At 38.4% G+C, this 27,728-nt stretch overlaps 1 protein-coding gene, 1 non-coding gene and 8 pseudogenes across 2 annotated transcripts; 1 reads left to right on the forward strand and 9 right to left on the reverse strand.

Moving 5' to 3' along the window:
- Positions 1-3,239: 3,239 nt before the first annotated feature.
- LOC130825003 (uncharacterized) lies at positions 3,240-4,498 on the forward strand. Its single transcript, XM_057690029.1, has 5 exons — positions 3,240-3,349; positions 3,464-3,844; positions 4,052-4,152; positions 4,261-4,392; positions 4,488-4,498. The coding sequence occupies exons 1-5, from the start codon at positions 3,240-3,242 to the stop codon at positions 4,496-4,498; spliced, it is 735 nt and encodes a 244-aa protein (XP_057546012.1).
- A 6,570-nt stretch (positions 4,499-11,068) lies between these two features.
- LOC130826363 (5S ribosomal RNA) lies at positions 11,069-11,189 on the reverse strand (annotated as a pseudogene).
- Positions 11,190-13,008: 1,819 nt separating this feature from the next.
- Positions 13,009-13,129, reverse strand: LOC130826352 (5S ribosomal RNA; annotated as a pseudogene).
- Positions 13,130-16,653: 3,524 nt separating this feature from the next.
- Positions 16,654-16,774, reverse strand: LOC130826366 (5S ribosomal RNA; annotated as a pseudogene).
- Positions 16,775-18,888: 2,114 nt separating this feature from the next.
- LOC130826379 (5S ribosomal RNA) lies at positions 18,889-19,009 on the reverse strand (annotated as a pseudogene).
- A 781-nt stretch (positions 19,010-19,790) lies between these two features.
- On the reverse strand, positions 19,791-19,911 carry LOC130826358 (5S ribosomal RNA; annotated as a pseudogene).
- Positions 19,912-20,436: 525 nt separating this feature from the next.
- On the reverse strand, positions 20,437-20,557 carry LOC130826359 (5S ribosomal RNA; annotated as a pseudogene).
- Positions 20,558-21,083: 526 nt separating this feature from the next.
- Positions 21,084-21,204, reverse strand: LOC130826347 (5S ribosomal RNA). The gene has a single exon (XR_009047065.1). It is a non-coding gene; the product is annotated as a 5S ribosomal RNA (ribosomal RNA).
- A 530-nt stretch (positions 21,205-21,734) lies between these two features.
- LOC130826360 (5S ribosomal RNA) lies at positions 21,735-21,855 on the reverse strand (annotated as a pseudogene).
- A 466-nt stretch (positions 21,856-22,321) lies between these two features.
- Positions 22,322-22,442, reverse strand: LOC130826362 (5S ribosomal RNA; annotated as a pseudogene).
- Positions 22,443-27,728: the final 5,286 nt, after the last annotated feature.

Below are 27,728 nucleotides of genomic sequence, written 5' to 3' on the forward strand. Positions count from 1 at the left end.
ATTAACTCATGGTACAATCCGTTGATATGCGCATTGCCTCGCAACAAACAGTCCAAACGTTGCAAAGCTCAAAAATCCGCAATCGAGACCCCAATTTCGAGTCTTCTTCTTCTTCCCTGTTGGCCTCTTAAGGTTTTGATGATGACTTTACTTTAATTAAACAAATATATTTTAGAGATTGTTTTATAGGTATATATCCGATTCTATCGTTGATGAAGCCTATGACTTGGTCGTGGAGAAAGTACGTGTCAAAATATCCAAGAAGTAAGAAAGTTGCAAATAGAGACAGGAAGTCTACTGTTCCCAAAGTGACAATCTGACTGAAGTTGAAAATGGAGACAGTACGCTGTTCCCACCATGCAGGACTAGTGAAGACACTGACCAGAAAATGCGAAATATTATTTTCTGTTTTCGGTTAATGTTTAAGATAAAAATTTATTTTAGTTGCTTTATTTAATTAATTTATTAATTGGCTAAAACCTAATTTTAGATGCCTAAAAATATGGAAAAGACTTTTTCTTTGTTTTGAAAAAGTCTCCTTTTAATTAGGAAACCCATATACTATTAATAGTATATAAGATAACCGTCACTTATTTTCTAGAAAACTACCAGCCGGTTAATCTCCTTGTTTTCATTAACTTCCCCTTTGCTTTGGGATCAAGTAAGCAAGTGGAGATCATGAGTTAAGTGCATTCGGCTGTTCCTCTTATAAATAGAGGAACATTAGCTAAAAACCGAATATCTCAATAGATCAAAAAAAGTGTCCTTTAGTGAGATCAATTAAGAAAAATATTTTCTGTTTTATTGCCAATTAATTAATTATATTTTTCAAAAGCAACTATTTAAGTTTTTATCTTCTTGAGAATTTGGCCTTGTAAAGGGTTATTGAGAGAAAAGTTGTAATTAGACTTAAGGGAAGTCTAAGGGAAAAGAGAAGAGAAAGAGAAGAGAAGTGGCCTAGGTAGAGAAGCTTCAAGTGAAGCATTTAGAGAATTGAGAAGCTTCGAGTGAAGCAAAATTTGTTTTATGTAATTGTAACTAATTGCCTAAAACATAGTAGAGAATTTTGAAATCCCGGGGGGTCGTGGTTTTTCCTTCTTATTAGGCCAAGAAGGTTTCCACGTAAAAATCTTTGTCTCTTTATATCTTTTTCGCTTTAAGTTTAAGTTTTATTTTATTGTTAAATTTCCGCAAAAACAGGGCATAAATACTTAAACTTGTAATACAACAATTCACCCCCCCTCTTGTTGAATTCGTCCATCTCTTGGGATTCCTACAATTGGTATCAGAGCCCTGTTCCTCATTTGATCAGGAAACCCTGAGAGCAGTATCCTGTTCCCGTAGAGATGCTGAAAATGAATGAACGTATGGAAGAGGGGTATTCTACGCAAAGGCCACCCATGTTTGATGGGAAATTTTATACTTACTGGAAAAATAGGATGGAAATCTTCATTAAGGCCGAGAATTATCAAGTATGGAGAGTCATTGAAGTTGGAGACTTTGAGGTGACGACCATCAACTCCAACAATGAAAGCATTCCAAAACCCATCACTGAATATGAGAAAGAAGATTTCTAGAAAATGGAGATGAATGCTCTTGCCATAAAATTACTTCACTGCGGTCTAGGACCAAATGAACACAATCGCATAATGGGTTGCAAAACTGCCAAGCAGATTTGGGACCTGCTGGAAGTTACCCATGAAGGTATAAGTGAGGTAAAACGTTCCAAGATAGATTTGTTAATGTCTAGATACGAAAGGTTTGTTATGGAACCTAGGGAGAATATTCAAGAGATGTTCACCAGGTTCACTAACATTACTAATGAACTAGTCTCTCTTGGAAAGGTAATTCCCGTTGATGAACAAGTTAGAAAAATTCTTAGGAGCCTTCCACAAGATGAAAGGTGGAGAGCCAAGGTCACTGCCATACAAGAGTCCAAGGACTTCACTAAATTTAATCTGGAAGAGTTGGCTGGTTCCCTAATGACCCACGAACTGCATTTGGGAACAGCTGACAGTTCCAGAAACAAAGGCCTGGCTCTAGCAGCTAATGAAAGTGATGGATCAGAAACTGATGAGGAAGAAGCTGCGATGCTGGTACGAAAATTCAGAAAGTTCTTCAGGAACAGCAGGTATGCAAATCAAAGAAACAATAAAGAAAAGGGAACTGCTAATATGAAGACAAAGTACGAGTGCCACAAATGTGGAAGTGTCGATCACTTCATCAAAGATTGCCCTCAATGGAAAAATGAGAAGGGCAAGGGAAAGGCAAGGGAAACAGGAAGACAACCTATGAAAGGAAACTTCAAAACAGACTTTCGCAAAGCCATGATTGCTGCATGGGGTGACACCGAGAGTGAAGCAGAGACAGAAGTCCCTATGGAGGAAGAAACTGCAAACCTATGTCTTATGGCCTCTCATCAAAGCACCGTCGAAAAGTCTAAAGATAAAGAGGTAATATCTTCTAACTCTTCTCTTGAAAATTTTATTAAATTCAATAAGTATAAGTTAATAGAGTTGCTATTGGAGACACAAGATAAATTAGAGAAAAGAAATATCGAGTGTCTCCAAATTGAAAAGGACCTTAATTCTTGCAAAGACCATGTTTCTTACCTAAATTCCTTTAGGTATGATGTGCAAAATAGATTCTTTGATTTATTAGATCAAAATATCATGTTAAAAGAAACATTGGAAAAGATAAAACAGGAATACATTATTCTTAATATAGAGATAAATCGATACAAAACAGTAGGCTCAATATGGGATCAGTTTGCTGTTCCCTCTCATATGCTAAGCACTGAATTTCTGAAAATGAAATCAGAATTAGAATCAAGTAGGTCAGAAATTGAAAAATTGAAATACGAACTAAATTCTAGAGAAAAAGGGAAAATCAATGAAATTCCTAAATGGATTCTAAATGCTAAAACAAAAGGTAAAGAAGGCCTAGGATACGTTAAGAATAATAAAAAGAAAAATTTCTATGTTGATCTCCCTAGTAACAAAGTCTGTTCCTTTTGTGGTAAAACTGGACACCTAAAAGATCAATGCATAAAAAGGGAACAGCATAACAAAGCAAATATAATCTATGTCGAACGCATGTGGGTTAAGAAAAATGATTCATGTGTAATTGACGAGGAACCCAAGGAAGACTGGGTTCCTGTTCCTAAGAATTGATTTGCTTTGCAGGTTCTAGTGAGGGGGAACAACTCATGGTATCTCGACAGTGGTTGTTCCAAACATATGACAGGAGATAAATCAAGATTTCTCTCACTAGAAGCCTATGATGGAGAAACAGTGACCTTTGGAGAAAACATGAAAGGCGAAATCATTGCCAAAGGAAGAGTAGGAAGGTCAAGTTCCCATGCCATCGACAATGTATTTTTAGTCGAGAATTTAAAACATAATCTTTTAAGTGTTTCTCAATTTTGTGACAAAGGTAACTCCGTTAACTTTACTGCTGATAGATGCATTATTACTAGGAAAGACACAGGAGACGTAGTCCTGGAAGGAGTTCGAAAAGGGAACACATATGTTGTGGACCTAAACACTGTTCCCAAATCCAGTATGACTTGTCTTAGTGTCATAGAGGAAGATCCACTTCTTTGGCACAAGCGTCTAGGTCATGCAAGCTTCTCATTGATTAATACATTGAGAACAAAAGACTTAGTAAGAGGATTGCCATCCATAAAATTTGTTAAGGATGAGATATGCGATCCTTGTACCAAAGGAAAACAAGTGAGATCATCCTTTAAACCTAAAAATGTGATGACCACATCAAGACCACTTGAATTAATTCACATGGATCTTTGTGGACCAATGAGAATCCAAAGCCGTAGTGGCAAGAGGTATGTTTTTGTTATAGTTGATGATTACAGAAGATTCACATGGACTTTATTTTTAGTATCTAAGGATGAAGCCTTTAATGAGTTTGTTTCTTTTGCGAACAAAACACAAAAATCTAGTAATAATCAACTAGTCCACATAAGATCAGACCATGGAAAAGAATTTGAGAATTCAAGTTTTATGAACTATTGCAATGAAAATGGTATTAGCCATAACTTCTCCGCACCAAGAACACCACAACAAAATGGTGTGGTAGAAAGAAAGAACAGAACGTTAGAAGAAATGGCTAGAACCATGTTGATTGCAAGTGGTCTCCCACAAAACTTTTGGGCCGAGGCCGTTAATACTGCATGTTATATTTTGAATAGAGTATTGATAAGACCCATCACCTCTAAAACTCCCTATGAATTATTTAAAGGTATAAAACCTAATATTTCTCATTTTCGTGTATTTGGATGTAAATGCTTTGTTCACGTAAATGGAAAAAGAAACATAGGGAAGTTTGATGAAAGGAGTGATGAAGCAGTGTTCCTTGGCTATTCTTCTCACAGTAAAGCTTACAGAGTTTACAATAAGAGAACAATGTGTGTTGAAGAATCCGTTCACATTATTTTTTATGAAACTAACTTTGCTACAAGTGAACAGGATTTGAGTAACATTAAAATAGGTCTTGCTAACCTGGAAGATGATGAAGATACAACGAAACAGCAAGATCAAAGAGTAGAGGGCGAACAGCAAGATCAAAGAATAGAAGGCGAACAGCAAGATCAAAGAATAGAAGGCGAACAGCAGATTCATGAAGAAACAGAAGAGTCTGATCAAGATCAGGAACAGCCTGTGAACCAGAACCAGCAGACTGTTCCCAATCCAGCTGTTCCCATACAAGAACAAATTGATCAAACAGAAGCTGAATAGAACGACAATCAAGACAATAATCCTGAACCTTCAACAGTTCCCACAAGAGAATTCGTGCCTAAACCTTGGAAATATCAGAAGTATCATCCTCTTGATTCAATTGTAAGTGATTTGAACAAGGGAACACAAACCAGATCCCAAATGAGAAATTTTTGTGCACACTTTGCGTTCCTATCATCACTTGAACCAAAAAATCACGAAGAAGCCTTAAGAGATTCCGAATGGGTTGTAGCCATGCAAGATGAGTTAAATGAATTCGAAAGAAATAAAGTATGGCACTTAGAACCAAAACCCAAGCACAAGAAAGTAATAGGATTAAAGTGGGTTTTTAGAAACAAATTGGATGAACATGGAATCATTGTGAGAAACAAGGCAAGACTCGTGGTAAAAGGGTATAATCAACAAGAAGGAATTGACTATACCGAGACATTTGCTCCGGTAGCAAGGTTAGAGGCTATTAGAATTTTAATTTCATTTGCTGCTTTTATGAATTTCAAATTATATCAAATGGATGTTAAATGTGCTTTCTTAAATGGTTTTCTTGATGAAGAAGTTTTTGTGGAACAACCACCCGGTTTTGAAAATCCCTCTTGTCTTGATCATGTCTACAAGCTTGACAAAGCTCTTTATGGGCTAAAACAAGCTCCAAGGCAATGGTATGAAAGACTATCAAAGTACTTAATTGAAAATAATTTTGTTAGAGGTAAAATTGATAAAACCTTATTCTTTAAGAATAGAGGTTCTGATATTTTGGTTGTTCAAATATATGTTGATGATATTATTTTTGGTGCTACAAATGAATTGCTGTGTAAAGAATTTGCTGACCTAATAGGCAATGAATTTGAAATGAGCATGATGGGAGAATTAAATTTCTTCCTTGGTTTGCAAATTAAACAAACTGCAAATGGAATATTTATTCATCAACAAAAATACATTAAAGAACTTCTTAAGAAATATGGCTTAGATAATGCTAAAACCAACCACACTCCCATGGCTACTAACATTAGATTAGATGAAGACATAAATGGTATTAATATTGATCAAACCATGTATCGAGGCATGATCGGTTCTTTATTGTATCTAACTGCAAGTAGGCTTGATATTTCGTTTAGTGTTGGTTTATGTGCTAGATTTCAATCTAATCCTAAAGAATCACATTTAACGGCAGTAAAAAGAATTCTGAGATATTTGAAAGGAACAGATGACATGTCCCTATTTTATCCTAAAAGTGATGTCTATGACTTGAAAGGTTTTAGTGATGCAGATTATGCTGGAGATCTTGTTAATAGAAAAAGCACGTCAGGTATGGTACAATTTCTTGGTTCATGTTTAGTATCATGGTGTTCCAAGAAACAGAACAACGTGGCACTATCCACAGCTGAAGCTGAATATGTGGCAGCAGCAGCTTGCTGTTCCCAAATGCTATGGATAAAACAGCAACTAAGAGACTTTGGTATTAAGTTTGAATGTGTACCTATTTATTGTGATAATACCAGTGCCATATGCATATCCAAAGATCCAGTGCATCATTCTAGAGTAAAACATATACATATAAGGCATCATTTTCTTAAGGATAATGTAGAAAATAAAAATATTGTTGTTAAGCATGTCAACACTAATGAACAAATTGCAGATATCCTGACAAAACCTCTTCCTAGGGAACAACATGAAAAAATGAGATTAGAACTTGGCATGATAAAGTTACACTAAAGTTTGTGACAAGCATTCTCCAAAAGGCAATATGAAAATCGAAAGACTAACACATCCACAAAAACCTTGGTTAAGAAGTTAACCATTAAAAGGGTCCAGGTATGTAGTTATTTAAAGCATGTACTATATTTGCCATCTTGAATGCATGTTTCATTTGATCATGCCATAGCAGCCTTTGTTCTAAAAAGACGTTCTTATAAATTAAAAAAAAAATAAAATAAAAAAAATAAAATAAAAAAAAGGAACGTCTTCAATCATTTCTTAATTATTTTATTGGTCAACATGATATAAATGAGGGTCGGATCAAAAACTGTAATAACTACCAAAATTTCTTTTCACACACAATTTAATAATGGGTAGTGGAACCTCTCAAAAACCGTCTCTTCATCCATATAACTTCCCCCTCACGTCACTTCATACCCCAACCCTTCACATCATCATCATCACTCCCACTGTACAATTTCTAAAACCGTCATTCACCCTCATCCTTGTGCATCTCTTCCTCTTCATCCACCATGAAAACTCCTCAATCAACCTCAAACAAGAAGGCAACTAAGAAAACACCCAGACCATCACAACCGAAACCCCTGAACATTATATATCCATCACCCTTGATCGATGCTCCACCATGTTTCTCAACCGACACACACACAGAAATACCCACAAACACTCCAATGCATGCCGGAACAAAGCGCTCACACCCTACTCCTAAGAGTGAATCATCATCCAAAGTAGCAAAAAGATTAAAACACGCTGATCCTCACAGTGCAGAAGAAATCGGTAAGGAAATGACCGTCGGGTTTGGCCTTGATAAACTCTGGTATGATTCCACTCCCTTCCCTCAACTACACGCTGTTCTACAAAATCAAAGTTGGGAGACATTGATGACTGATTATTGTTGTAACCCTATTTACCCTTTCCTCATGCGCGAGTTTATTTCGAACTTCTCAATTGAAAATGGGGTCTGTTCTAGTATAGTTAAGGATGTTAAGATTGAGTTTAATAGTTTGATGCTGGGTGAGTGGTTTGGAGTTCCTGCAGTTGGCTTTGACACATACTATGTTGGTTCTAAGATCGTCTTTTCTGGGATAAATGAGAAAACTGTTCTCAAATTTTTAGGGATACATGAGAAAAAGGGGAGGATCAGTCACAACTTACTGTCTCCTCTCCACAAATTACTTTACAATGTTGCTCGTCTTTTCATTTTGCCTCGTAATTCCAAACGTAGTGAAGTAAATCTTCGCGACGCCACATTAATGTATTGTTTAGCCAATCACATTAAAATTAATTTCCCTTCACTAATGATTTCTCACCTATCTGATTGCATACAAAAGAAATATTTAGTTGGGTATGGAGGTTTATTGACTTGGATCTTTAGAAAATTTGGTGTCCCCCTTGAGGGTTTGCTGTTTCCAATGAGTCCCAACAACAAAATTGGCGCAAAATGTTTAAACAATTTGCGTCTAAAACTAAATGATAATGGGATTCTTGAACATGTTTCTATGGAGGCTGAAATTTTTGATTCTGAAAAGGAGGAGGAGGAACAGGAGGATGAAAAAATCATTAAGGATCAGGAGTCTGTTCCCACTGCCACTAACAAAGAGGCAGAAGCTGGTTCCCAGGGGGAACAAGGGGAGGCTGAGGAACAAAGAGCAGATGATAAAGAGAGGGAAACCTCTATGAAAGAAGGAGGCGCTGCAGTAGATCTTAATGATATTAGTGATGAGGAGGTTCAACTGCCAGTTAAGAAGGAGCCAACTGTGAACCCTAGGAAAAGCCATAGGCTAGCTTCTAAGGGAAAATGTCCTTTTGTTAGTTTGGATGATGACTCCTCTCAAAACACTCTTGAGACTCAACCTACTGCACCTACTTCACCAAAACCGGTCACACCACCACCATCACCTATTCATGCCACACCACCATCCGTTCCATCACAAGCCTCACCACCTCACACTCCATCAGGTTTTGATTCTGTTCCCATACTCTCCCAGCTTAAGGACTTACAGTCTCAGCTCTATGCATTTCAAGATGAAATTCGTGTCTCTCTAGCCTCTATTACTGATCAGCTATCCCAGATGGAAGCCCGTCTAGGAGCAAAGCTTGACACAGTGGAGGTCCAGACCGAATTTATTGATGAAGAAGAGCAAGCTCCTTGAATCCTCTCCTACATGTTTCTGATGACCAACTTATCAATTTATCATTTCAAAAACTTTGTTTCAGTTGATTGTACCCAAGTTGGTACATCATTTGTATTTTGATGATTCCTTAAACATTACTGCTGCTACTTTCTTTTGGTTTGTGTCATTTAAAACAATGCTGATTGATTGCATCTATTAGTACTTACTTTTTATAACTGCTATTACCTGCCTATCCTCTTATTAACTATTCTCACTTGTTTAGTGCTGTGGTTTGTCAATGCTAATCCTTTTTGAATGATGTCAAAAGGGGGAATATTTAGCACAAACTTAAAGGTATGCTCGATCTACTAAGTTCTATATGATCACTGAAAGAAGTTGTTGCTCTGATTAGGAAAATGTTGGCTCTGATTATCTGAGTTGTTTTATAGTGATATTGAGTCTGATTTGTTAACTCTGAGTTATTGACTTTGATATAGTTGTTTTTGATTAATGATATATGATGCTCTGATCATGTCTGTTTATATGCTCTGATAAGTATTGGTCTGATAAGTTTTGATATTGTTAATGAACTCCTTTGTACATTGATTGCTCTGAACATTTGTTCACTTTTGCTCACAAAAATCAACAATGCTTGCTTAACTGATTATGTTAACTATTTTTGGAAAATTATTTAATAACATAAGTTTTTAATACTATGTTTTATGGAGTAAATTGTTTTGATATGAATACTTGGTAAATTAATTGTAACGAGTTGATTTACAAAAGTTATGTAGAGTAGCTTTAATCTCTAGCATGCTCTATACTTTCGTCTTACTCTATTTTTGTTTAAGTTTGTTTAAAAAGTTTGTCATCATCAAAAAGGGGGAATTTGTTGGCCTCTTAAGGTTTTGATGATGACTTTACTTTAATTAAACAAATATATTTTAGAGATTGTTTTATAGGTATATATCCGATTCTATCGTTGATGAAGCCTATGACTTGGTCGTGGAGAAAGTACGTGTCAAAATATCCAAGAAGTAAGAAAGTTGCAAATAGAGACAGGAAGTCTACTGTTCCCAAAGTGACAATCTGACTGAAGTTGAAAATGGAGACAGTACGCTGTTCCCACCATGCAGGACTAGTGAAGACACTGACCAGAAAATGCGAAATATTATTTTCTGTTTTCGGTTAATGTTTAAGATAAAAATTTATTTTAGTTGCTTTATTTAATTAATTTATTAATTGGCTAAAACCTAATTTTAGATGCCTAAAAATATGGAAAAGACTTTTTCTTTGTTTTGAAAAAGTCTCCTTTTAATTAGGAAACCCATATACTATTAATAGTATGTAAGATAACCGTCACTTATTTTCTGGAAAACTACCAGCCGGTTAATCTCCTTGTTTTCATTAACTTCCCCTTTGCTTTGGGATCAAGTAAGCAAGTGGAGATCATGGGTTAAGTGCATTCGGCTGTTCCTCTTATAAATAGAGGAACATTAGCTAAAAACCGAATATCTCAATAGATCAAAAAGAGTGTCCTTTAGTGAGATCAATTAAGAAAAATATTTTCTGTTTTATTGCCAATTAATTAATTATATTTTTCAAAAGCAACTATTTAAGTTTTTATCTTCTTGAGAATTTGGCCTTGTAAAGGGTTATTGAGAGAAAAGTTGTAATTAGACTTAAGGGAAGTCTAAGGGAAAAGAGAAGAGAAAGAAAAGAGAAGTGGCCTAGGTAGAGAAGCTTCAAGTGAAGCATTTAGAGAATTGAGAAGCTTCGAGTGAAGCAAAATTTGTTTTATGTAATTGTAACTAATTGCCTAAAACATAGTAGAGAATTTTGAAATCCCGGGGGGTCGTGGTTTTTCCTTCTTATTAGGCCAAGAAGGTTTCCACGTAAAAATCTTTGTCTCTATATATCTTTTTCGCTTTAAGTTTAAGTTTTATTTTATTGTTAAATTTCCGCAAAAACAGGGCATAAATACTTAAACTTGTAATACAACAATTCACCCCCCCTCTTGTTGAATTCGTCCATCTCTTGGGATTCCTACATTCCCAATGACTCTTTTCCCCGTCTTTGTATTTTCCAATTCACAAAAGACACCGCCGATAGTTAAAGCCCGCCCAGCTTGCGATGAAAATGTAAAAAAATGTCTAAGAAATCCGCACGACACATGGAAATCAGGAGGGCATCCATGCCAGGCACGCTTCTACTAGGGAGTTCCGATGGTATCCGGTACAATTTCTGCTTGCATGAACGCACCGATGGACTCTTCGCAACAATTCGTTCGTATGCGTATCGACCCATCTCAAGGGATCCAAATTTTCTGCATCAATAAATTCGATGTCGGGACCCGATTGCATCATAATTTTATAAATTAATTTTTTCCCGAACATTATATTATCAAACTCACTAAAAACACTTTTGCTCAAAAAAAGCGCTGTGTATTCGCGAGGAAAAAAACAATGAAAGAGCGTAAAAAAAAAGGTGCGACATGAGGACCTCACTGGAGGCCATCCATCCCAATACTACTCTCGCCCAAGCACGTTTAGCTGGAGAGCTCTAATGGGATCCGGTGGATTAGAGTGCTGGTATGATCGCACCCATTAACTCATTGTAACAATCCGTTTATATGCGCATTGCCCCACAGCAAAAACTCTTAATGTTCCAAAGCTCGAAAATCCGCAACCAAAACCCCGATTTCAAGTCTTCTTCTTCTTCCCCATGACTCTTTTCCCTGTCCTGGTATTTTCTAATTCACAAAAGACATCGCCGTTAGTTAAAGCCTGCAACACTTGCAACGAAAATGTTAAAAAATGCCGAAGAAACCCGCGCGACACATGGAAATCAGGAGGCCATCCATGCAAGGCACGCTTCCACTAGGGAGTTCCAATGGGATTCGGTGCAATTTCTACTTGCATGAACGTACCGATGCACTCTTCGGAATTATTCGTTCGTATGATTATCGAACCTTCTCAAGGGATCCTAATTTTCTGCGCTCGTAAATTCGAGGTCAGGACCAGATTGCGTCTCATATTTTTATAAATTAATTTATTCCCGAACATGATATTATCAAACTCACTAAAATCACTTTTGCTCAAAAATAGCGCCATGTGTTTGCGAGGAAAATAAAAATAAAAGAGTTCACCCATCCCAGTACTACTCTTACCCAAGCACGCTTAGTTGCAGAGTTCTAATAGGATCCGATGCATAAGCGTGCTGGTATTATCACTCCCATTAACTCATTGTAACAATCTGTTTCTATGCGCATTGCCCCGCAGCAAAAACTCTAAAAACTCCAAAGCTCGAAAATCCGTAATCAAAACCCCGATTTCGAGTCTTCTTCTTCTTCCCCATGACTCTTTTCCCCTTCCCGGTATTTTTCCAATTCACAAAAGACACCGTCGATAGTTAAAGCCCGCAACACTTGCAACGAAAATGTAAAAAAATGCCTAAAAAAACCCGTGCAACACTCTGAAATCAGGAGGTCATCCATGCCAGGCACGCTTCCACTAGGGAGTTTCGATGGGATTTGGTGCAATTTCTACTTGCATGAACGTACCGATGCACTCTTCGGAACATTCGTTCGTATGCGTATCGACCCATCTCAAGGGATCCTAATTTTCTGCGCTCGTAAATTCGAGGTAGAGGCCCGATTACATCTCATATTTTAACAAATTAGTTTATTCCCCAACAGTATATTATCAAACTTACTAAAATCACTTTTGATCAATAATAGCACTGTGTAGTTGCGAGGAAAAAAAAAAGCGCAAAGAAGCGGTGCGACAGGAAAACGTCAATGGAATCCACCCATCCCAGTACTACTCTCGCTCAAGCACGCTTAGCTGCAGAGTTCTAATGGGATCCGATGCATTAGAGTGCTGGTATCATCGCAGCAAAAAGTCCAAACGTTCCAAAGCTCGAAAATTCGCAATCGAGACCCTAATTTCGAGTCTGCTTCTTCTTCCCAATGACTCTTTTCCGTATCCCGGTATTTTCCAATTCACAAAAGACACCGCTGTTAGTTAAAGCCTGCCAAACTTGCAACGAAAATGTTTAAAAATGTTTAAGAAATCCGCACGACACTTGGAAATCAAGAGGATATCCATGCCAGGCACGCTTCCACTAGGGAGTTCCGATGGGATCCGGTGCAATTGCTACTTGCATGAACGTACCGATGCACTCTTCGGAACAATTCGTTCGTATGCGTATCGACCCATCTCAAGGGATCGTAATTTTCTGCGCTCGTAATTTCAAGGTCGGGACCCGATTGCGTCTCATATTTTTATAAATTACTTTATTTCCAAACATTATATTATCAAACTCACTAAAATCAATTTTGCTCAAAAATAGCGCTGTGTGTTTGCGAGGAAAAAATAATAGAAGAGCTCAAAACAGAGGTGCGACACGAGGAGCGCAAAACAGAGGTGCGACACGAGGACGTCAATGAAGGCCACCCATCCCAGTACTACTCTCGCCCAAGCACACTTAGCTGCAGAGTTCTAATGGGATCCGATGCATTAGAGTGCTGGTATGATCGCACCCATTAACTCATTGTAACAATCCGTTTATATGCGCATTGCCTCGCAAAAGGTCCAAACGTTCCAAAGCTCGAAAATCCGCAATCGAGACCCCAATTTCGAGTCTTCTTCTTCATCCCAATGACTCTTTTCCCCGTCTCGAAATTTTCCAATTCGCAAAAGACACCGACGATAGTTAAACCCAGCAGAACTTGAAACAAAAATGTAAAAAAATGTCTGCTTGCTTGAACGGTTAGCTGCAGAGTTCTAATGGGAACCGGCGCATTAGAGTGCATGTATGATTGCACCCATTACCTCATTGTAAGAATCCGTTTATATGCGCATTGTCCTGCAACAAAAACTCCACACGTTCCAATGCTCGAAAATTCGCAATCGAGACCCAGATTTCGAGTCTTCTTCTTTTTCCCAATGACTGCTTTCCCTGTCCTGGTCTTTTCCAATTCACAAAACACACCGCTGATAGTTAAGGCCCGCCGAACATGCAACGAAAATATAAAAAAAATGTTTAAGAAATCCGCGCGACACTTGGAAATCAAGAGGCCATCCATGCCAGGCACGCTTCAACTAGGGAGTTCCGATGGGATCCGGTGCAATTTCTGCTTGCATGAATGCACCGATGCACTCTTCGCAACAATTCGTTCGTATGCGTATCGACCCATCTCAAGGGATCCTAATTTTTTGCGCTCGTAAATTTGAGATTGGGTCCCGATTGTGTCGTATTTTTATAAATTAATTTATTCCCGAAAATTATATTATCAAACTCACTAAAAACACTTTTGCTCAAAAATAACGTTGTTTGTTCGCCAGGAAAAAAAAATGAAAGAGCGCAAAAAAGAGGTGCGATACGAGGACGTCAATGGAGGTGGCTACCCAACCCAGTACTATTCTCGCCCAAGCACGTTTAGCTGTAAAGTTCTAATGGGATCCGGTGCATTAGAGTGCTGGTATGTTCGTACCCATTAACTCATTGCAAAAATCCGTTTATATGCGCATTGCCCCGCAGCAAAAACTCCAAAGGTTCCAAAGCTCAAAAATCCGTAATCGAGACCCCGATTTGGAGTCTTGTTCTTCTTCCTCATGACTTTTTTCCCCGTCCCGGTCGTTTCCAATTCACATTAATCTCGCCTAAGCACGCTTAGCTGCAGAGTTCTAATGGGAACCGGCGCATTAGATTGCACGTATGATCGCACCCATTAACTCATTGTTACAATCCTTTTTTATGCGCAATGTCCCGCAGCAAAATGGCTAAACATTCCAAAGCTCGAAAATCCGCAATCGAGACCCAGATTTCGAGTCTTCTTCTTCTTCCCAATGACTGTTTTCCACGTCCTGGTCTTTTCCAATTCACAAAAGACACCGCCGATAGTTAAAGTCCGCCGAACTTCCAATGAAAATATAAATAAATGTCTACGAAATCTGCTCGAAACATTGAAATCCGGAGGCCATCCATGCCAGGCACGCTTCCACTAGGGAGTTTCGATGGGATTCAGTGCAATTTCTACTTGTATGAACGCACCGATGCACTCTTCGCAACAATTCATTCGTATGCGTATCCACCCATCTCAAGGGATCCTAATTTTCTGCGCCCGTAAATAAGAAGGTCGGGACCCCATTGTGTCATATTTTTATAAATTAATTTATTCCCGAACATTATATTATCGAACTCACTAAAAACACTTTTGCTCAAGAATAGCGCCGTGTATTCGCGAGGAAAAAAAATGAAAGTGCATAAAAGAGGTGCGACACCAAGACGTCAATGGAAGCCACCCATTCCAGTACTACTCTCACCCAAGCACGCTTAGCTGCAGAGTTCTAATGGGATACGGTGCATTAGAGTGTTGGTATGATCGCACCCATTAACTCATTGTAACAATCCCTTTATATGCGCATTGCCCCGCAGCAAATACTCTAAACATTCCAAAGCTCAAAAATCCGCAATCGAGACCCCGATTTCGAGTCTTCATCTTCTTCCCAATGACTTTTCTCCCTGTCCCAGTCATTTCCAATTCACACTAATCTCACCTAAGCACCCTTACCTGCAGAGTTCTAATGGGATACGGTGCATTAGAGTGTTGGTATGATCGCACCCATTAACTCATTGTAACAAACCTGTTTATGCGCATTGTCCCGCAGCAAAAACTCCAAACGTTCCAAAGCTCGAAAATCCGTAATCGAGACCTAGATTTAAAGTCTTTTTTCTTCTTCCCAATGACTGTTTTCCTTGTCCCGGTCTTTTCCAATTTCCAAAATACATCGCCGGTAGTTAAAGCCCGCCGATCTTGCAACGAAAATATAAAAAAATGTTTAACAAATCTGCGACACACTTGGAAATAAGAAGGCCATCCATGTCTTGCACGCTTCCACTAGGGAGTTCCGATGGGATCTGGTGCAATTTCTACTTGCATGAACGCACCGATGCACTCTTTGCAACAATTCGTACGTCTGCATATCGACCCATCTCAAGGGATCCTTATTTTCTACACCCGTAAATTCGAGGTTGGGACTCGATTGTGTCATATTTTTATAAATTAATTTATTCCCAAACATTATATTATCGAACTCACTAAAAACACTTTTGCTCAAGAATAGCGCTGTGTATTCGCGAGGAAAAAAAATGAAAGCGCATAAAAGAGGTGCGACACCAAGACGTCAATGGAAGCCACCCATCCCAGTACTACTCTCACCCAAGCACGCTTAGTTGCAGAGTTCTAATGGGATACGGTGCATTAGAGTGTTGGTATGATCGCACCCATTAACTCATTGTAACAATCCCTTTATATGCGCATTGCCCCGCAGAGAAAACTCTAAACATTCCAGAGCTCGAAAATCCGCAATCGAGACCCCGATTTCGAGTCTTGTTCTTCTTCCCAATGACTTTTTTCCCTGTCCCGGTCATTTCCAATTCACACTAATCTCGCCTAAGCACCCTTACCTGCAGAGTTCTAATGGGATACGGTGTATTAGAGTGTTGGTATGATCGCACCCATTAACTCATTGTAACAAACCTGTATATGCGCATTGTCCCGCAGCAAAAACTCCAAACGTTCCAAAGCTCGAAAATCCGCAATCGAGACCTAGATTTAGAGTCGTTTTTCTTCTTCCCAATGACTGTTTTCCCTGTCGCGGTCTTTTCCAATTCACAAAACACATCGCCGATAGTTAAAGCCCGCCGAACTTGCAACGAAAATAAAAAAAAATGTTTAACAAATCCGCGACACACTTGGAAATCAGGAGGCCATCCATGTCTTGCACGCTTCCACTAGGGAGTTCCGATGTGATCTAGGGCAATTTCTGCTTGCATGAACGCACCGATGCACTCTTTGCAACAATTCGTACGTCTGCATATCGACCCATCTCAAGGGATCCTTATTTTCTACACCCGTAAATTCGAGGTTGGGACTCGATTGTGTCATATTTTTATAAATTAATTTATTCCCGAACATTATATCATCAAACTCAGTAAAACATTTTTTGCTAAAAAATAGCGCTTTGTATTCGCGAGGAAAAAAAATAAAAGAACGCAAAAAAGAGGTGCTACACAAGGACGTTAATGGAGGCCACGCATCCCAGTACTACTCTCGCCCAAGCACGCTTAGCTGCAGAGTTCTAATGGGATCCAGTGCATTAGAGTGCTGGTATGTTCGCACCCATTAACTCATTGTAACAATCCGTTTATATGCGCATTGCCCCGCAGCAAAAACGCCAAACGTTCCAAAGCTAAAAAATCTGCAATCGAGACCCCGATTTCGAGTCTTCTTCTTCTTCTTCCGAATGACTGTTTTCCCCATCCAGGTCTTTTCCAATTCACAAAAGATACTGCCGATAGTTAAAGCCCGCCGAACTTGCAACGAAAATATAAAACAAATGTCCAAAAAATCCGCGCGAAACTTTGAAATCAGGAGGCCATCAATGCCAGGCATGCTTCCACTCGATAGTTCCGGTGAGATCCGGTGCAATTTCTGCTTGCATGAACGCACCGATGCACTCTTTGCAACAATTCGTTCGTATGCGTATCGACCCATCTCAAAGGATCTGAATATTCTACACCCGTAAATTCGAGGTCGGGACACGATTGTGTCATGTTTTTATAAATTAATTTATTCCCGAACATTATATTATAAAACTCACTAAAAACACTTTTACTCAAAAATAGTGTTCTTTATTCGCGAGGAAAAAAAAATGAAAGAGCGCAAAAAAGAAGTGCGATGCGAGGACGTCAATGGAGGTGGCCACCCATCCCAGTACTATTCTCGGCCAAGCACGCTTAGCCGCAGAGTTCTAATTGGATCCGGTGTATTAGAGTGCTGGTATGTTTGTACTCATTAACTCATTGCAAAAATCCTTTTATATGCGCTTTGCCCCGCAGCAAAGACTCCAAACGTTCCAAAGCTCGAAAATCCGCAATCGAAACCCCGATTTCGAGTCTTCTTCTTCTTCCTCATGACTTTTTTCCCCGTCCCGGTCGTTTCCAATTCACACTAATCTCGCCTAAGCAAGCTTAGCTGCAGAGTTCTAATGGGAACCGACGCATTAGAGTGCATCTATGATCGCACCCATTAACTCATTGTTACAATCCGTTTATATGCGCATTGTCCCGCAGCAAAAAGGCCAAACGTTCCAAAGCTCGAAAATCCGCAATCGAGACCCCGATTTCGAGTCTTCTTCTTCTTCCCAATGACTGTTTTCCACGTCCCGGTCTTTTCCAATTCACAAAAGACAACGCCGATAGTTAAAGCCCGCCGAACTTGCAATGTAAATATAAAAAAATGTCTAAGAAATCTGCTCGAAACTTTGAAATCCGGAGGGGCCATCCATGCCAGGCACGCTTCCACTAGGTAGTTCTGATGGGATTCGGTGCAATTTCTACTTGCATGAACGCACCGATGCACTCTTCGCAACAATTGATTCGTATGCGTATCCACCCATCTCAAGGGATCCTAATTTTCTGCGTCCGTAAATAAGAAGGTCGGGACCCGATTGTGTCATATTTTTATAAATTAATTTATTCTCGAACATTATATTATGAAACTCACTAAAAACACTTTTGCTCAAGAATAGCGTTGTGTATTCGCGAGGAAAAAAATGAAAGAGCGCAAAAAAGAGGTGCGACACGAAGATGTCAATGGAAGCCACCCATCCCAGTACTACTCTCACCTAAGCACGCTTAGCTGCAGAGTTCTAATGGGATACGGTGCATTAGAGTGTTGGTATGATCGCACCCATTAACACATTGTAACAATCCCTTTATATGCGCATTGCCCCGCAGCAAAAACTCCAAACGTTCCAAAACTCGAAAATCCGTAATCGAGACCCAAATTTCGAGTCTTCTTCTTCTTCCCAATGACTGCTTTCCCTGTCTCGGTCTTTTCCAATTCACAAAACACACCGCCGATAGTTAAAGCCCGCCGAACTTGCAACGAAAATATAAAAAAATGTTTTAGAAATCCGCGCGACACCTGGAAATCAGGAGGCCATCCATGCCTGGCACGCTTCCACTAGGGAGTTTCAATGGGATCTCGTGTAATTTCTGCTTGCATGAACGCACCGATGCACTCTTCGCAACAATTCGTACGTCTACGTATAAACTCATCTCAAGGGATCCTAATTTTCTACACCCGTAAATTCGAGGTGGGACTCGATTGTGTCATATTTTTATAAATTAATTTTTTCCCGAACATTATATTATAAAACTCACTAAAAACACTTTTGCTAAATAATAGCGTTGTGTATTCGTGAGAAAAAAAAATGAAAGAGCGCAAAAAAGAGGTGCGACACGAGGACGTCAATAGAGGCCACCCATCACAGTACTACTCTCGCCCAAGCACGCTTAGCTGCAGAGTTCTAATGGGATCCGGTGCATTAGAGTGCTGGTATGATCGCACCCATTTACTCATTGTAAGAATCCGTTTATATAAGCATTGCCCTGCAGCAAAAACTCCAATCATTTCAAAGCTCGAATATCCATAATCGAGACCCTGATTTCGAGTCTTCTACTTCTTCCCAATGACTGTTTTCCCCGTCCCGGTCTTTTCCAATTCACAAAAGACACCGCCGATAGTTAAAGCCTGCCGAACTTGCAACGAAAATATAAAAAAAATGTCTTAAAAATCCGCGCGAAACTTGGAAATCAGGAAGCCATCCATTCTAGGCGCGCTTCCACCATGGAGTTCCGATGGGATCTGGTGCAATTTCTGCTTGCATGAACGCACCGATGCACTCTTCGCAACAATTCGTTCCTATGCGTATCGACCCATAACTCTTTTCCCCATCCCGGTATTTTCAAATTCACAAAAGACACCTCCGATAGTAAAAACCTGCCGAACTCGCAACGAAAATCTTAAAAATGTCAACACTTGAAAATCAGAAGGCCATCAATGCCAAGCACGCTTCCTCTAGGGAGTTCTAATGGGATCCGGTGCAATTTCTGCTTGCATGAACGTACCGATGCACTCTTCACAACAATTCGTTCGTATGCGTATCGACCCATCTCAAGGGATCGTAATTTTCTGCGCCCCAAAATTCGAGGTCGGGACCCAATTGCATCTCATATTTTTATAAATTAATTTATTCCTGAACATTACATTATCAAACTCACTAAAAATTTCTTTTGCTGAAAAATAGTGCTATGTATTCGCGAGGGCAAAAAAATGAAAGAGCGCAAAAAAGGGGTGCGACACGACGACCTCACAAGAAGCCACCCATCATAGTACTACTCTCGCCTAAGGACACTTAGCTGCAGAGTTCTCATGGGATCCGGTGCATTAGAGTGCTGGTATGATCGCACCCATTAACTCATTGTAACAATCTCTTTTTATGCGCATTGTCCCGCAGCAAAAACTCCAAACGTTCCAAAACTCAAAAATTCGCCATCGAGACCCCGATTTCGAGTCTTCTTCTTCCCAATGACTCTTTTCCTCGTCCCGGTATTTTCTAATTCACACAAGACACCTCCGATAGTAAATGCCCGCTGAACTTGCAAGAAAAAGTAAAAAAAATGTCAACACTTGGAAATCAGGAGGCCATGTATGCCAGGGACGTTTCCACTAGGGAGTTCCGATGGTATCCAGTGCAATTTCTGCTTGCATGAACGCACCGATGCATTCTTCACAACAATTCGTTCGTATGCGTATCTTCCCATCTCAATGGATCCTAATTTTCTGCCCCGTAAATTCGAGGTCGGGACCTGTTTGCTTCTCATATCTTTATAAATTTATTCCCGAACATTATATTATCAAACTCACTAACAACACTTTTGCTTAAAAAGAGCGCTATGTATTCACGAGGAAAAAAAAAATGAAACAGCGCAAAAAAGGCGTTCGACACGAGGAATTCACAGGAGGCCACCCATCCTAGTACTAATCCCGCCCAATCACATTAAGCTGCAGAGTTCTAATGGGATCTAGTGCATTAGAGTGTTGGTATGATCGCACCCATTAACTCATTGTAACACTCCGTTTGTATCCGCATTGCCCCGCAACAAAAACTCCAAACGTTCCAAAGCTGGAAAATCCACAATCGTGACCCCGATTTGGAGTCTTCTTCTTCCCAATGACTCTTTTCCCCGTCCCGGTATTTTCCAATTCACAAAAGACACCGCCGATTGTTAAAGCCCGCCGAACTCGCAACGAAAATGTAAATAAATGTCAACACTTGGAAATCAGGAGGCTATCCATGCCAGGCACGCTTCCACTAGGGAGTTCCGATTGGATCCGGTGCAATTTATGCTTACATGAACGCACCGATGCACTCTCGCAACAATTCCTTCGTATGCGCATCGACCCAACTCAAGGCATCCTGATTTTATGCGCTTGTAAATTCGAGGTCGGGACCTGTTTGCGTCTCATATTTTTATAAATTTCTTCCCAAACATTATATTCTCAAACTCATTAAAAATTACTTTTGCTAAAAAATAGCTCTGTGTATTCTCGTGAAGAAAAAAAATGAAAGAGCGCAAAAAAGGGGTGCGACACAAGGACCTCACAAGAGGCCACCCATCCCAGTACTACTCTCGCCCAAGCACGCTTAGCTGCAGAGTTCTAATGGGATCCTGTGCATTAGAGTGCTGGTATGATCGCACCCATTAACTCATTATAACAATCTGTTCAAATGCGCATTGCCTCGCAAATAATACTCCAAACGTTCCAATCCTTGAAAATCCGCAATCGAGAACCCGATTTCGAGTCTTCTTTTTCCCAATTACTCTTTTCCCCGTCCCGGTCTTATCCAATACACAAAAGGCACTGCCGATAGTAAAAGCTCGCTTAACTCGCAATGAAAAAGTAAAAAAATGTCAACACTTGGAAATTAGGAGGCCATCCATGCCAGGCACGCTTCCACGAGGGACTTCCGATGGGATCCCAGTGCAATTTTCGCTTGCATTAACGCACCGTTGTACTATTCGCAATAATTCGTTCGTATGCGTATCGACCCATCTCAAGGAATCCTATTTTTCTGTGCCCGTAAATTTGAGGTCGGGACCCGATTGTGTCGCATATTTTTATAAATTAATTTATTCCCGAACATTATATTATCAAACTAACTAAAAGTCACTTTTGCTCAAAAATAGCGTTGGTATTCGCGAGGAAAAAAAATTAAAAGAGCGCAAAAAAGGGGTGCGACAAGAGGACGTCACAAGAGGCCACCCATCCTAGTACTACTCCTGCCCAAGCACACCTAACTGCAGAGTTCTAATGGGATCCGGTACATTACAGTGCTGGTATGATGGCACCCATTAACTCATTGTAACAATCCGTTTATATGAGTATTTTGAGTCCTCTTCTTCCCAATGACTCGTTTCCCTGTTCTGCTATTTTCCAATTCACAAAAGACACCGCCGATAGTAAAAGCACGCTGAACTTGCAACGAAAAAGTAAAAAAATGTCAACACTTGGAAATCAAGAGGCCATCCATGCCAAGCACGCTTCAAGTAGGAATTTTCGATGGGATCCGGTGCAATTTCTGCTTGCATGAACGCACCAATGCACTTTTCGCAACAATTCGTTCGTATGCGCATCGACCCATCTCAAAGGATCCTAATTTTCTCCGCTCGTAAATTTGAGGTCGGGACCCGATTACGTCTCATATTTTTATAAATTAATTTATTCCCGAACATTATATTATCAAACTCACAAAAATCACTTTTGCTCAAAAATAGCTATGTGCATTCGCGAGAAAAAAAATGAAAGAGTGCAAAAGAGGGGTGCGACACGATGACCTCACGAGAGGCCACCCATCCCGTTACTACTCTCGCCCAAGCACGCTTAGCTGCAGAGTTCTAGTGGGACCCGGTGCAATGGAGTGCTGGTATGATCTCACCCATTAACTTATTGTAACAATCCGTTTATATGCGCATTGCCCTGCAACAAAAACTCAAAACGTTCCAAAGTTCCAAAAACCGCAATCGAGACCCCGATTTTGAGTCTTTTTCTTCCCAACGAGAATGGGTGGTATGATTTTATTTTGAATGAGGTTCCAACCAGCCTATCTTTTTGCCATGCAACTTTTGTAACTCCTCTTTCTTTGTGACTGATAAATTTTAGTATAACTCATATTTACCACCAACTTTAAAGATCCCTAAAGGAGGCAGAATGTTGTTGGAAAAAGATTGAGGACCATAATAAACAACCTCTTCTAGATCAGTAATGAGATTGAAGTGATCAAAGATGAGTGAAAGAAGATTTGCATAAGGGAAGGACAAATTTCGAAAACTAGAACTACAAAACCTCATAGTAGAAATGATTAAAGAGGCACAATCAATCGATTTTCGGGCAGCAATTTTCCACATCAAAATTAAATGAGAATTAAAAACTAATTCACAAGAAGTTCCTTTGGAAAGCACAATTTTGGCTATCAAATTATGAAGAAGTTTTCTAGACAAAGTTAAGCCATTGTGAGTTAACTGTCTTGTAGGAGAAAAATCAAGATGAGAAAATAAAATAAACAAATCTTTTGCATTTTGAAAAGCAACAGAATTTAGGGTAGAGTCATCAGCAACGTTTGAAAATTTGAACAACTCATTGTTAGGGTTTTTGTGATAACAAGTTGTTAACCTTTAACATAACTTCTTAAGGCGGGAAATCCATCAAGAGTTATGAAAGAAAGATTACAGTAGAAGATTTTAACTAATATGGGATAAGACACAGATCCTGGGTTTTGCAGTTTACCTGGAGTAGACTCAATAAAAGCCGAAATGATTTCAAAATCTTCAAAGAGAAAGAAGTTGTAATCCAAGATATCAACAAAAGAGATAGAACGTTGTTTAAAGACATCAATCCACTTGCTAAAAGCAATATGATTTTCAAACTATGATTTTGGCACTTCCACAACACTTAAAGGTGAGGGAATAGATGGAGTTATCGGTTCATCCATTGGCGATTTTGACGATTCTCCTCTTTCAGATTTTGTGGAGGAGCGAGTGAGTTTTCTTTTAGGGGCCATGGAAAGAGTAGTTTAAAAGCTTGAAGAAATGTCTGATACTACTGCTCACAAAATCAGAAAAGTTTGGAATGGAATGGGAAAGGGACGATTCACAAGTTATATGAAGGAGAGGAGGTACAATGCATTTGTACTTCTATAAATGATGATTGGACAACTTGGGGAAAAGGCACAATTGATGTGAATGAAGCTTGACGGTTTGAAGGTTAACGTGAGAGGATGTATGTGAGGGGTAATTATGAATTCATTTGGAAAGACCAATGTAAATTGAACCAAAAATATGAATGTATAGTTAAAAAAAAAATATTCAAGCAAACAAATTAGTTTAAACTTAAATATCCTTTATTGATTAAAGGTATTTAAATATAAATCCCATTTTTATATATTTATTTTAACAAATAATTTTAAGAAATTGAAATTTAATGTTCAATTCTCAAAAACGTGTACAATCATACATATATGCAACCATAATTAAAATCATGTAATTGAAATGAAATACTCCCCCTAAATACATACTTAGTATTTAGTAATATTTTACCTTTACTATTGAACCTTTACTCCCCCTTAGTTCATGCAACATCATTTAACATGCCAAGCTCCATACGAATATATGCAAAACGATCAAGACTTAAAGGTTTTGTAAATATATCAGCTAATTGAATTTCTGTAGAAATATAAGATAGAGTAATATGACCTTTTTCAACATGATCACGTATGAAATGGTGAGGAAACTCAATGTGTTTTGTACGTGAATGTTGTACTGGATTTTTAGTAATACAAATTGCAATTGTATTATCACATTTTATTGCAATACCTTTGAGATCAACTCCAAGATCTCAAAGTTGTTGTGCAATCCATAAGATTTGAGAACAACATGCACCAGTAGCTATATATTCAGCTTCAGCTGTAGACAAGGCAACTGAATATTGCTTTTTAGAATACCATGAAATCAATGAATTTCCCAAGAATAGACATGATCCTGAAGTGCTCTTTCTATGCACATTATAACCAGCATAATCAACATCTGAAAAACCAATCAAACCAAAATCTCCACAACTAGGGTACCATAGACCGAAGTCTTTAGTCCCATGCAAATATCTAAAGATTCTCTTAACAGTTGTTAAGTTAGATTCTTTTGGGTTAGCTTGAAAATGTGCACATAAGAAAACACTAAACATAATATCAGGACGACTAGCAGTTAAATACAATAAAGAACAAATCATACCTCTATAAGTCTTTTAATCAACACTCTTACCATTTATGTCTTGGTCTAAGCTTAGTGTTGCACTCATAGGCGTATTAACATCTTTGCATTGGTCCATATTGTACTTCTTTAGAAAATCTCTAACATATTTACTTTGACAAATAAATATACCATCTTTCTTTTGCTTTATTCGTAGTCCAAGAAAATTTTTTAAGTCTCCCATCATGCTTATTTCAAATTCCTTGCACATAATCTCAGAAAATTCCTTGCACAAAGAATCATTAGTAGCTCAAAACAATATATCATCAACATATACTTGAACAACAAGAATATCTTTTCCTTTAGTTTTAATGAAAAGCGTCTTATCAATTTTACCTCGTTGAAAATTATTTTCAAGTAAATGTGAGCTAAATTTGACATACCAAGCCCTTGGAGCTTGTTTCAAGCCATATAGTGCTTTGTTTAGTTTAAACACATGATTAGGTAGGTCGGGATTTTCAAAGCCAGGTGGTTGTTTAGCATATACTTCCTCTTGTAAGTGGCCATTTATGAAAGAACATTTAACATCCATTTTATATAGTTTAATATTCATGTATGAAGCAAAAGCAAGCATAATACGGATAGATTCTAACCTTGCAACTAGAGCAAAAGTCTCGTCATAATCTATTCCTTCTTCTTGATTATAACCTTGAGCTGCCAGCCTTGCTTTATTCCTTATAAAGTCTCCATCCTCATTGAGCTTATTGTGAAAGACCCATCTAGCTCCAAAGATAGTACGATCTGGTAGTCTTTCAACTAGATCCCAAACTTTGTTTTTTTCGAATTCATTTAATTCATTTTGTATTGCAATGATTCACTCTGGTTCTTATATTGCTTCTTTGATATCCTTTGGTTCTACAAGAGAAACAAAAGTAGAAATGCACATAAATTTTTAAGAGAGGATCGAGTTTGAGTACCTTTGTTTGAATCACTTATGATATTTTCTAGAGGATGTTGAGATGACATTCTAAGTCTTCTACGTAGTATGGATGGTGTGTAATCATTCAAAGAACTTGTTCCTACTTCATTTGAGTAATTTCTAATTCGTGTATCTAAAGTAGTACGTTCAGGAGCTGTTTCCAGGTCTTGTGATTGGGTCTCAAGATCAAGCTGTGAGTCTTCAATTTTTACAATCTGTTTTTCTTCAACCTCATTAAGACTTTGTATAGTATCCTGCATGTTTTTGTTTTTAACTTCACTAAGATCATTGGCATCCAGTTCGTCATCACTTATATCATCAAAATGTTTATTAAGGTTTAACTCTTTAAATCCTTCACTTAATATTCCATTATCAGATTCATCAAACACTACATGTATACTTTCCTCAACCATACTTGTAAGCTTATTTAGAAATTTATAAGCCTTACTATTTAATGAGTATCCAAGAAATATACCTTCATCACTTCTAGCCTCAAATTTACCTAGATTATCCTTACCATTATTATGGAAAAACATTTGCAACCAAATGGTCTAAGGTAGGCTATGTTTGGTTTTCTTCCTTTAAATAACTCGTAGGGGGTTTTCTTAAGTATAGGTCTTATGAGACACCTATTTAAGACAAAATTTGCCGTGTTAACAGCCTCGGCCCAATAATGTTTGGCTAATCCATTTTCTATAAGCATTGTCCTAGCCATTTCCTCTAACGTACGATTTTTCCTTTCAACCATGCCATTTTGTTGGGGTGTCTTAGGAGCTGAAAAGTTATGGGTTATATTGTATTTTTCACAAAAGGAATCAAAGCCTAGTTAATCAAACTCTCTCCCATGATCACTTCTAATCGAGACTATTGGAAGATTCAGCTGAGTTTGCATTTCCTTACAACGTCTTGAGAACGGTTTCAAGGGTTCACTTTTATCCTTTAAAAAATCAACCCACGTAAATCTAGAATAATCATCAACTGTAACTAGAATGTAATATTTACCTCGTATGCTCCGTACACGCATTGGACCACATAGATCAATATGTAAAAGTTCACATGGTCTTGAAGTACTAACCATTTTCTTCGGTTTAAATGAACTTCTTACTTGTTTTCCTCTAATGCATGCGTCACATGTAGGACTGTGTTTGTAGTCAAGAGCTGGAAGTCTCTTAACTAGATCTTTACTTACTAATTTATGCATGGTATGCGTATTGATGTGACCAAGACGTTTATGCCATAGTTTTGGATCATCTGTCATAGCCTTCAAGCACTTGAAATTTTGAGCTGCACTTTCGTTAGTATTCAAAGCATTAACATTATCATGTCTAAGGGCAATAATAAATGTATCTCCGGTGTTAGGGTTTTTAACAACACATTTTTCTTTATCAAAGATTACTTGATTACCTTTATCACATAGTTGAGACACACTTAGCAAATTAAATTTTAGACCTTCAACTAAATAGACATTATCAATAGTTTTAGAGGGATTCTTACCAACTTTGCCAACACCTAAAATTTTTCATTTACCTTTGTCTCCTAGGGTGATCGAGTGATCGAGCGATTGCATCTTTCTTTAACTTCAGAAAATAAATAAACTTTACCACTCATATGTCTCAAGCATCCACTATCTAAGATCCACTTTTTCTTTTCCTACAAAACAAAAAAAAAAAAAAAAAAAAAAAAAAACCTTTCTCATCTTTACTTAACCAACTGACAAATTTGGGACCATATTCGGGGTAGACCATGTTAGGTGGTCTTGTCCCTTTGGGAACCCATATTTGTTTTATCTACCCACGTAATTCAAGAGGAAAGGAATTCTTAATGATATATTTGTCCTTACGTCTGTAGGGACATGCAAACATAATATGTCCTTCTTTGCAACAAAATGAGCAAGTAGGTGTGCGTCTATGTTTGTATGCACTCTTAACAAATGTGGTTTTACTCTTGTAGTTATGTGTGACATTATTATAACCTATACCACGTTTATCATTGAATCCATTTTAACAT

This window comes from Amaranthus tricolor, chromosome 10 (assembly GCF_026212465.1).
Source record: "Amaranthus tricolor cultivar Red isolate AtriRed21 chromosome 10, ASM2621246v1, whole genome shotgun sequence".
In the NCBI taxonomy this organism is placed as follows: Eukaryota; Viridiplantae; Streptophyta; class Magnoliopsida; order Caryophyllales; family Amaranthaceae; genus Amaranthus; species Amaranthus tricolor.

What these genes read in the sequence shown, in the direction of transcription:
- LOC130825003 (XM_057690029.1), top strand. Translation starts at nt 3,240, where the DNA reads ATGACAGGAGATAAATCAAGATTTCTCTCACTAGAAGCCTATGATGGA. An exon ending in CAAAGCCGTAGTGGCAAGAG is followed by an intron (nt 3,845 to 4,051) that starts GTATGTTTTTGT and finishes AAATGGTATTAG; the next exon opens with CCATAACTTCTCCGCACCAA. An exon ending in AACCATGTTGATTGCAAGTG is followed by an intron (nt 4,153 to 4,260) that starts GTCTCCCACAAA and finishes AATTATTTAAAG; the next exon opens with GTATAAAACCTAATATTTCT.